Source organism: Haliaeetus leucocephalus, unplaced genomic scaffold (assembly GCF_000737465.1).
Source record: "Haliaeetus leucocephalus isolate CR32 unplaced genomic scaffold, Haliaeetus_leucocephalus-4.0 Scaffold339, whole genome shotgun sequence".
NCBI classification, from domain to species: domain Eukaryota; kingdom Metazoa; phylum Chordata; class Aves; order Accipitriformes; family Accipitridae; genus Haliaeetus; species Haliaeetus leucocephalus.
Genome location: NW_010972775.1, coordinates 373329 through 383898, shown reverse-complemented (window position 1 = coordinate 383898; position 10570 = coordinate 373329). Strand labels below are relative to the sequence as shown.

Sequence of the window (10570 nt, the reverse complement as noted above, 5' to 3'; positions counted from 1 at the left end):
AGGGCAGCACCACCCCGCACCGCACCGCCCCCTCCCCCCCTGCGCACCGGCACCTCGCTCCCGGCCCCGCGGAGCTCCGGAGTAGCCGCCACCACCCCCCTCCCCGTCCCATCCGTTCCCTTTCCCCCCCCTCCTTCCCCTTACCCCGGTACCCCACCATGAGCAACCTCAACAAGGACACTGAGCACACCAACGGCAGCGGCAACGTCGAGGAGGAGGTGGGTTACCGGGCTGGGGGACCGGGGGACGGTGGGGCTGCTGGAGTAGCCGGAGCTTCGGGGAACGGGGCGTGGAGCGCGGCGGCGTCGGGGAAGCGGGGCTGGGGTGGTGGGGTTGCGGCACCGGGGCGTCGGGGAACCGGGGACGTGGGGTTGGGGCCGGACCCGCGGGTCGTCGGGGGACTGGAGACGGGATGCCGGGGCCGCAGCGGGCTGGAGAACCGAGGCCAGGCCCTGGGAGTTGGAGTACGGAGGCATCGGGGTGCCGGGGCTGGAGCACCGCAGGCAGGGCGCTGGGTGCGGGTCTCGGGGCTGGAGCCCCGCGGGTCATCCCGGGGAGGGGGAGTGGGCAGGGTGAGCCCCGGCTGCTGGCTGGGAGCCCCTTTGTCAGCCCAGTGTCCCTGTAGCCCCGTGGGGCAGGGGACCGGTAGGTCCCTGCTCCCTCCTAGCCTAGCCGGTGCCCATGGGCATGGTGTCCTGTCCCCGAGCCCCTGCGCCTGGAGGGCGTCAAGCTCCTGCATCCAGGCATTGCTCTGCCCGTGTGGGCCGCTCAGAATGTGTTTGGACCACGGTGGTGGAGACCTTGCCCTCCTTCCCCATGTGCCAGCAGCCTGGTTGGGGCTGGAGGGCTGTGAGCTGCCCTGCCAGCAGTCCCCTTCCCCTGGATGGTTGTTGCGAGCCAGAGCCTTGATGCTGCCAGACTCTGCGCTGGGAAGGCTTGCGAGGGTCACTTGTCTGTAGCCACATGCCGAAGCTGAGCTTGCAGCCCTGCATGTTTGCCCTCCAGCTGTCGGAGCCGCTGGCTGTGTGGTAGCATCACTGCTAGTACGGCGCCTTTCTCGTCGCACCCCTCGAGCAGGTGTTGGTGCAGTGGGTCGCCAGCTGCCCTCCATCTTGGAGAGGGCGCTGGAAAACGCCCGGCCTCGGTAGCATTTTGCTGCAGTCCTCTGCGCCTGGCCCTCGGGACCGGGGAGGTGCTCTGCCCCCTCCCTCGCTCTCCTCCAGTGCGCCGTGCGCTCGCGCCGCCGCAACATGGCGCCTGGCTTGCTCCACCACCCACCGGGGCCAGATGGTCCCCATGCACCAGCTGTCTTGGGGCTGTTGCACCCACTGGTCTTCAACTCTGGCGTGGGGGGACCCGTGTAATGGGGTGGAATGGATTGGCAGGCAGTGGTAGTAGTGTTTCTCTTCCCTGCGCGGAACAGGGCTTAGGTGATGCAATGGGACGTAGATGTGATGCTGCTGGTGACATGTCCCAGCCTCACTGGGTGGCACTGGTGTGGGTGGGTAGAGAGACAGAGTACCTGGGGCCCTGTGCTGCTTCTCCGGTGCAAGGAGGCTTGGTACCGGGGGTTTCACAGGCTGCGCACGCGTGCGCAAAAGACTCAATGCAGCTCCTTGATCCAATTATTCACTGGCCTGCAAAGCTCCCTGAGGTTGATGCTGCTTGGTGCATCCCAGTGGTGTTGCTCTGGCTGGGCTGGTGCCTCATGGGTGGTGGCCTGGTGAGCTTTTAGTGCTGGGACAGAGCTGGCCTGTTCCCTGCTGCTGGGTAGTGGTTTGGTGAAGTGGGAGCTGGAAGCTATTGCATTTCAGGAGCCTGGAAATGCTAGCCCCTTTGGGGAGGGTGGTCCTCCCCAGAGTGACGCTTGGTGGCTGGAAAACCAAGTTAAAGATTGCATCCCTGGGGAACAGGGCAGGGTTTGAACAGAAGTGGCCCCTGCTCTACATGTTGCCTCCAGGTGTGTGCAGGGAGGGGGGTGGTCCAGTCCGCCCTGCTGTATGGTCTGCAGCCTTGCTGGGTGCGTTTGTCACCCTGTACCCAGGAGTGCAGCAAAGGACTGACCACCCTGGAGGTGGTTGAGGATGCTTGGGAGGTGGTGGGCTGGGACTGGGGGGGGGTGTGTGTGTGTGTGTGTGTCCCCATCCCTGGTGGGGTTGCTGTTGGAAAGCCCTCTCTCTGCCACGAATAATGCTGTGGGTGATGAGCTGCTGGCTGGGCTCTGATGGCCACTTAGCCTGTGGGAGCCCTCTGAATGCTTGTTTTTCCTGTACATCCTCTTGGCTGACCAGAAGCCATTCCTCACAGCAGCAGAAGCTAATGGTGGCACAAAGAGTCACCTTGTGTTCAGGGTCCCGGCATGGGCTGGGGGGCTTAATCCCACATCCCACCCAAATTCTTGCCCAGAGCTCCCCTTGGTACAGAGCAATAAATACGTTTAGTGTGAAGTGGAATCCTTCAGTCTCAACGTACGCGGGAGGGTGTGCTGTGGAATATCTTCCCACGCTGTGTGGATAACGCTGCCAGATCCTGGCACTGGGGACAGTCCTCCATTCCCCCCCCACAAGCCTCCTTCGCCGTCTCCCTGAGCATTTGCAGAAGGGTGCTGTGTGCCCCAGATACAATGGGGAGAAGCTCCCAAATTCAGCCTTTCCCTTTATCTTATCTGCAAGCCCCTGGATCTCGCAGCCGCTTCCTGCCCGGTGACATGCGGAGGACAGGAATGCCTCTCTCGCTCCTCTTGAGGTCGTTAATGGGGAATGTTAAACAAACAGGGCCTAATGTCAGTCCCTGCTGTTCCTCACCAGACACCTCCCCAAACTCGATCCCTCCCCACTTGCTGCTATCTTCTGTTTAGTTTTCCAGGCAGCCGCCAATCTGTGTGACAGCATATGTCCCAGTGCTACGGAGGGGTAGTGCAAGACAGGCAGCTGCCTAGGTGCTGTGCGCCCTGGTTGCAGGCAGAAATTCTTCTGGCAGCTGGAGGAGCTTACTTGCTTGCCATGGACACTGTGTGTTGTGTTTGTGGCTGTATTGCAACAAGGACCCCATGTGTTTACCCTGCTGTCTTGAGTGTCTGCAGAAGTGTAGCTTCTACTCTGGAAGTTCATCCTTGCTCTCCCAGGCGGTCACTGGAAAGTTGTAGGTCCATGGGGAGCAGGGGGAATCTGGAGCTGGCTGCCTAGATGTCCAAAGCAGGTGGCTGAACTCTATGGATATCCCATGTGTCCTCTTGGCCCCTTCCCTTCCCTTGGCTGGTCTCAAGGGCCTGCATGCAGCCCCATGGGTGGTGGCTGCTGCTGTCATGGTAGAGCTTGGACACTGTGGACTGCTGAACGTGGAAAGCATCAAACATGAGGTTGTCCTGGGTGGGCAGAGCCCAGGTGAGGACCAGGAGAAGCTACCTGGCTAAGCTCTGCTAGGAGAGGATCATCTTCCCTGTTGGTCCACGGCAAGGCTGCGATGTTACCTGTTAAGAGTTAGAAAATGCCCTGTTAGGGGAGGCAGAAAGCTCTCAGCTGCCCTGCAGCCTCCTTGGTAGCGAGTACTTCGTCCCTGGCCTTTCTTAGCTGTTGCATGCGGAGGCTGCCAGAACCAGCCAGGAATGCCACTGGTGAGCAGCCTGTGTTATGTGCTGGATGTCTGTAGCACTTCATGGACTGGTGCCAGGCATCTCTTGATTTCTGTAATCTCTGCTTGAGTGGACCTAGATGCCTCTTGCATGTGTGGATTCTAGCGCTCTGACTTGAAACAAATAAGGTTAAAATAATTTCTGGAGTCAAATGACTCTGTGATGCTGCTCTTTGCTACAAAGAACTTGAGGGTGTAGTAGTTACGGTCACCACTTGCTAATCTTTTTGTACTTGGTCTGGCTGAACCAGGATGGTGCTTCAGAGCTGTTTTCATGCATCATAAAAGTCCCCTCAATGTTAGATGCAGCTTTCTGTTAGTGACAGATTGTTGGCTGAGCAAATACCCTGAAGTCACCATGCATGCAGAGGTTCTGGGAACTGGTGTGTTCCCAGACTTCCTCATGGTCTATCAATGAGTTGCTCTTACTGGGGGAGGGATGTGGGAATCTCCCCGTTATCTCCTCATGTCCTGGTGCCTCTGTAAATACCCTGTAAAGGAGCTTCCTTCTCCTTTCTTGCTCTTTCAAATCTAAGTTTCTTAGACATGAGTGAGCTGCTTTGAACATCAATATCCCAACTAGTCCCTGAGATGGGGTAACTGTTCTTCCGCCTGCTATCTGGCCATGTAGCTGGTCTAGTAAATGAGACCCAGCTTCAGAAATGAGTCTTCCTCCTTGGCTAATCTGAGGAGTTGCTGAGCAGAGCTTTCCCTACTTGGCCTCAAAATAAAGGGGTTTCTGGTGGTGCCTGTGTAAGTTATGAAGGGCCAAACCCAAAGGCTCCCTTGCTAGCAAGGGACTCTGCTTTCCCCTCACCAAAGTGGGAAGAATGCCCTTGGAGGTGTCTGAAAGGTAGCTGAGAGTGGTTCAGGCTTTGCTGTCTGTTCTCGTGCCTCTGCTAGAGGAACTGGCACTGTGGGAAGTCAAGTATGACTCTTGCTGGAATCAGTACGGAAGGCTTCTGGGGCCAAAAGATCCTTTAGGCTTGCTGGTCTTGGCCGTGCCAAGTCATGAAGACTTCACTACTTGGATCATGGAGCAATGCTTCTGCCTGTCCTGGACCTCTGAGTGCCTGAAGTAAAGGCTTTAGCTTGAAGCCTCACCAGGGCATGAGTGTGGAAGCGAGGTGGTCAGCACCTCACCTACAGTGCTCAGCACCTTCTCTCCAGGAGTACCAGGCACTAGCTGGGACCCAGTAGCCTTCTCAGATCTGGAGGTGAGCAGTCTCAGAAGTGTGTTCCCAGGGATGCCTGTACATCACAGGCCATCCCTGGAGCAGGAAAGTACCTTCTGCAGCAACAGCCACCATTGCGTAAGGATGGCTCGTGTGGCAGAGGCTGTAAGTAGAAAGAATTCATTTGTGCTTTAAAAGACTTGTGTGCTGTAATCCCAAGTCAGCTCAGTGTGTCTGATGAGGAGGGACCTTGGGGCAGGTGGTAGTACTAGCACTGTGAGGAGATGTGTGCCAGGTGACCCTGCCCTTGGCATGGCAGAAGTGGATGCTGCAAGCTTGGCAAGGACGCTTTGACCACTGCACCACATGGTCATGGCATGGTTGAGAGGCTGCCTGTCCCAGGACCTGCTGTCCTCCTCAGTTCAGCCCCAGCAGAGAGGGGTGTTGTGATGCCTTGGATGGTGGCTGATGAGTGTGGAGCTAGAGGCTTATGCAAGGTCTGGCCTCTTGGTGTGTCTGGGGTGGTGAGGCTTTCTTTGGCCCCAGGGCCCACCCACTGGCTCTTGCTTGGAGATGGGAGCAGGGATGGTGCTGAGGCTTGCTCTGTCCCTCCATCTAGTGAACGTCATCTACACCTAGCCCTGTGGACAGGGACAAGAAGTTGACCTCTGCTGTGTGCCCTATGGGAAGGAACTGCCTCAAGCCCACCTGGCCAGTTGTAGTCCAGTGGTAGGGCAGGGTGGCAGAGCATAGAGATCCTGCCTCCAGATGGCCCAGTGGCTGCTGGGGTGGGTTTCTCTAGAGGACAGTTGCATGGGACTGCATGTGCTGGCCTTGCACATTGCTCTCCCTGATCACTGAGCCCAAGCTTACCTGGCCGCAGGCTGTGGTTGCTGGAAACCCAAGGACCCAGTAGGGCGGTCTCACCCATGCGGAGGATCTCCAGCCCTGCTGCATAGCCCAGGAGAGGCTATGGAAATGTTGCACCTCCTAGTTTGAGATAGTATATCCCCTCCTGTGCTGCAAAGGACATGGTGATAGGTTCTTGCATTAGTGTGGGGTTGGGTCTTGGTACACAGCTGTGTGTCAGAAGCTCTTGGCTTGGGGATGTGTGTCCCTCCCATCTGCTTTCAAGGGCAGGAGGCCAGTGTCTGTCTGAAAGTGTGACTCCCCTGTGTCACCTATAGCAGTGGCTTGAAGTGCAGAGCAAGCTACAGACTTGGAGAGACCACCCAGCTCCTCTGGGAGGTACTGGAGGAGGGAAGGAAACTTTGCATCCCAGGGTTTCCCTGCCCACAGTAGGATGCTGGTGGGGAGCTGGCTGGGATGTGACCTGTTTCTAGTGGGGCCTTAAAGCTTGGGCTGTATGTTGTATCCATTCTTGCTTTGTGCTCTGCCCTGCTCCCCAGGCTCTCCTTCTGGGCTGGTGGTCTTAACTCTGCCTTGCCCTCTGGGTCGTATGGGCTGGGTGCCTGCCTGGGGTCTTGTGGGGAGAGTGCCTTGTGGTGCAGAGGGAGGTCAGGGCGTGATGGCGGTTAGGGTTGGCATTTCTGGTCCATTTTTGGGTAGTACAGCCCCTCCCCACTGTCTAGTGGCCCTGTTTTGCCAAGACCTGGACTAATGCGATGGCATCTTAGTCCTGTAGGTGCTTGTCATCCTACTAGTGTCCCCAAATGTCATCTTGTGATTGGGGTGACACTCCAATAACCACTGTCAACAGTGGAGAGCTGCTGCAAACTTTGAGCTTGCTATCACTTGGGTTTTGTGGAAGACTTGCTTGCTGTTGGGCCATGGAGATACCAGGCATGCTCCATGGGGCTGTGGCATGGCCACTAGTGTGCTGCCCTGAACCAGGCTGATTTGAGGAGAGATTCATGTGCTTCTCTGGATGTGTCCTGGCTCAGTGGGCAGAGGAGGCATAGGACTGAAAAGTGCCCAGGAATTGCCTTGTGGCGGGGTGAAGCAGACAGATGTGCTTGCTTAAGGAACTGAGGTGAGGAGGTACCTTGTGAGGGTCCTGCATCCAGACCAATGTCTTCTGCTCAGGGCAGAGAATGGCAGGAACTCGTCTCACCTCTGTGTCTCCTGCCAGGAGAACAAATGCCTGGGTATGGGCAGGAGGACCTGGTCTGCAGCAGGTTTACACTGTGTGAGAGCTGTCCCCTGGGTAAGGTCCATGGTAAAAGGTGTCTGTAGGTCCCAGAACATCAGAGGGTGCCAGATGTGCTGCTGGGTCTCTGTAGTGAGGTGCTTAATGCAGTGGGCTGGATAGTACAAGCATGGATGTGAGTGTCCTTCAGCATGTTGGCTCTGATACTTGGGCATGTCTCCTCTAGCTTAGCAGACCTCTTGGCAAGGTGGAAGGCTGCGACGGCATCCTGAGGATGCTCAACCATCATCTCCCTGAGCTGGGGAACTGCCCTGTTGGGACAGTAATCTCTTGGGAGTTGTGGGTCTGGCCTCCCCAAACGTTTCAACAGCTTTGAACCCCTGCTGTGGCCCAAGCACCCCTGGGTGCCATCCTTTCCATGAGATCCTGCAGAGACAGAGGGGACAGGACTTGGTAGTGGGGAGCAGGGGGGAGTCTCCATTGCAGAGCTGCAGCAGTGGTGCTTCCTCTGCCAAGGCCGCAGACTATTCTTGGGTGCTGCCCCGTTGTGCTTGGACTTATCGGCTTCCCCGGGTGCCTCTCCCTGCTTCCCCCTTGCTTGAATGTCTTCCTGCCCTGACCACAGGGGTGGCTGAGCCCTGTCGACATCCCCTGCCTGACATGGGGGATGAGCAATGTCTGAGAGGGGCTGACCCAGCTATAAGCAGTGTCATGTGTGAAACACCCCAGCCTTGGGGACAAAATGCTTGTGCACTTGGGCTTGCTTGTGGTCAGGCTGCCTTCCTCCCCTCTGGGAGAGCAGGATGTTGGTCCTTGGGTGCCTTTTGTGCAAAAGGCTAATTTCGGAGGGAAATGCCTGAAGCCCTTCTTGCTTCAAGTGCTGGGGGAGGTTCAAGGCTGCCTTTCCCCTCTGGGGGTGGGTGAACATCCTTCTGGTGTGGGGTGGGGGGATGTCCTGCGGCTGTGGCTGCTTGGGGCTTCCTGGCTGGAGCAGCTCCTGGTCTGATCCTGCACTGGGGCTCAGTACTACCCTGCCTGCCAGCCCTGTGAGCTGCTTGAGGACATCGGAGCTCTGCCAGTGCTGGAATTGCAAGCAGGCAGCTGGCTCTTGCAGCCTCTCTGCTGTTGAGCCCTGCTGGTGGTGGTGGGAAACTGAGGCACGGAGTGGTGAAGGAGCCTGTTAGCAAGCCCCTTCCCCTTGGGAGGCATGCTCCATGGTGTTGAGGCTGCCCTGCTTTCTTGCTGAGCTGTCCCTAGCACAGACCAGCCATCTTCCTCCCCCAGTTTTCCCTTCCCTTGTGTTTCCTGGGAGTTTGATGTGCTGAGAAGCAAAACTGCCCAGGGCTGGGTCAACTCAGTGCAATGGCAGGAACCCTGCAGCCCCACATCCCATGTGGGGCAGTGAGATGAAGGTGCTGTCACGTTTTTAAGCCCCATGGCTGGGCTCTGAAGCATTTTCCTCCCTGCAGCCCTGTTTTGCAAGCTTGCCTCCCTGCATTTTGTTGCTGTGCCTTATAAGTCCTGGCTCCCAGGGCAGCCAGCAGCCTCACTGCATTCCAGCAGCCTCGAGTCGAGTGTCCCTAGCTGTGTTGAAGTGGCCAGGGCCAGGGTTCTGTATCCACTCTGTGGCTCTGTTGGTGGCCCTGGGTGCCTGAGAGGCACCCACTGGGATGCTCTCCCATGGGAAGAGCTGTAGCCTGTGTGCCTGAGCTGCTAGGACCTCAGGGTGGCTGCCTGGAGTGGGGACTGCCTTTGGGATGCTGTGGCAGAGCTTGTCCCTGTCCCCAGCAGGATGGCATGGGGCTCCCTTCTGCTGGTGGCATAGGAGGAGGGCTTGGTGGACATATTGGTGTGAATGAGTGGGAAATGGCTTGTCTTCAGGGGAAAATAATGGCATGTAGCTGGAGGTGGCTTCCTGAAGAGGGGGAATGTTCAGCGGCACGGTGTGGATGTGGCACTAGGGCATGTTCCTACTGTAGGTGTCCTTGGATGTCTCCTAACCACTGGTGGTAAAGGCTTGTGTGCTCCAAGTGCTGGGAGTGTGGCCCCAGGAGCCAGCCAATTTTGGGGGGCTGGAGTGGCCACAGCTGTGCAAAAGCAGGGCTGTGGATAATGCAGCTAAAGGGCTGATCTTGCAGAAGGGGAGGGTCAGCCTCGCTGGCTTCTAGCAGGATTTGGAGCAGTCTCTTAACAAAAGCCCAGTGCTGGAGACCTACCAGAGCAGCCTTGCTGGAGGTGGGTACTTACATCTTTGCATCTAACATTTCTGACATAACTTGACCCTTGCTGGGCTGCAGGGCAGTGTCTGGCTCTGCTTGGGACTCCCTTTCAAGAGCTGTTATTTAAAAGCAGGCATGGCCAAGAGATGTGGATGTTGTAAGACCTATGCTGACCTCCTGGCAGTGCTGGAGCTGTGGTAGGAAGAGGCAGGTGTTGCTGCTTGGCTTCTTTAAAGGCTTGGTGCTAAGTACCTGGCTGTCCTCACACTTGGGTGTATGTCTCTTCTGGGAGATGTAGCTGTATCAGGACTACTTTAGAGCCACTGAGGACTTGACCACTAAATGGGTTTGTCCTTGTCCCTCCCTCCTGTGTAGGAAGCTATGCTGGGATCCTCCCTCTCTAAGACATGGCCTCGATGGTGTTGTTCCCTCCTGGCACAAATCCTGTTTTCCATGGCTCTCCTCCATCTCTGCTGGGTGTTTGGACTGGGGACATCCCCAGAGGGGGCAGGGATGGGGAAGGAAAGTGTTTTCTGCAGGGCCTCCAGCAGTGTGACCCTGCTGGGCTGTCCTAGGTGGGAGCAACTCCCTGCCCCACTGCTCTGCTTCTCTCTACATGTGTGTCCAGTTAAGATCAGTTGTCCTTGTTGAGATGGGGTTGCTTTCACCTGGTATCTCACCTCAAGTGGCTGGTAGCAGAGTCTAAGAGTGAGCATAAGAACAAGGTATTCCTGGAGATCTGCTTCTGCTGTATCTTCTCCAAGCTCCTGCTGAACATGCGGTTTGGCCCAGGCAGTTCTTGATCTAGCTCTGGATGGATTTTTTTTTTTTTTGTTCTGTGACTTTGCCAGCTGCTCTGTGGAGAGGCTAAATATCTACATGGGTCTGGTGTTTGGTGGCAGGGAGCTGAAGCAGGGCAAATATATTTAAGCAGAAGCCTACCCTGTCTTGGCCTGTTGAGTGCAAGGGCTGGAAGCCTGGATTCATCAGCCCCAGGTGGTCCTAGTGGCCTCTCAAAGCCTGCAGGACTTGGACTGCAAAGGGGTGACTGAGATTCCCAGTTTGGTTAATCCACTGGAAGATGCTTGTCCAGATCCTGTTGCCCTCATCTACAGTTTGCTCTTTTTGGGAGCAGGGGCAGGAGGCTGGACCAGGGCTGCCCACAGTGCATGAGATGCTCAGGCTGGCAAGTTGCCTCCTGCTTTTCTCCTGTGGGACAACCCAGATCTCCTTTGCTTTCCGTGTTTACACTTGATCTCAGAAGTAGTCTCCCTCTGGCTTACCTCACTGTCCCTCAAATGTATTGCTTGGGTCTCTCCTTACCAGCCTCACCCTCCCTTCCCTGAATAACTTGGTCTCGCTTTCCCCCTACGCTTTTCTAGATCACTTAGGGATATGCTGAATTGCAGAGATCTCGGAAAACCAACCACTTGGTC

The 10570-nt window shown here is 56.7% G+C and overlaps 1 protein-coding gene across 2 annotated transcripts in view; it reads left to right on the top strand.

The window, feature by feature from the left end:
• The first annotated feature begins 132 nt into the window (after positions 1-132).
• The window catches only part of RBPMS2 (RNA binding protein with multiple splicing 2), a 29705-nt gene continuing 19267 nt past the window's right edge, over positions 133-10570 (top strand). For both annotated transcript variants that reach the window (XM_010571539.1, XM_010571540.1), the window contains exon 1: positions 133-218. In XM_010571539.1, the coding sequence (XP_010569841.1) occupies positions 159-218 (60 nt within the window). In that variant the 5' untranslated portion in view covers positions 133-158. The remainder of the gene's footprint in view (positions 219-10570) is intronic.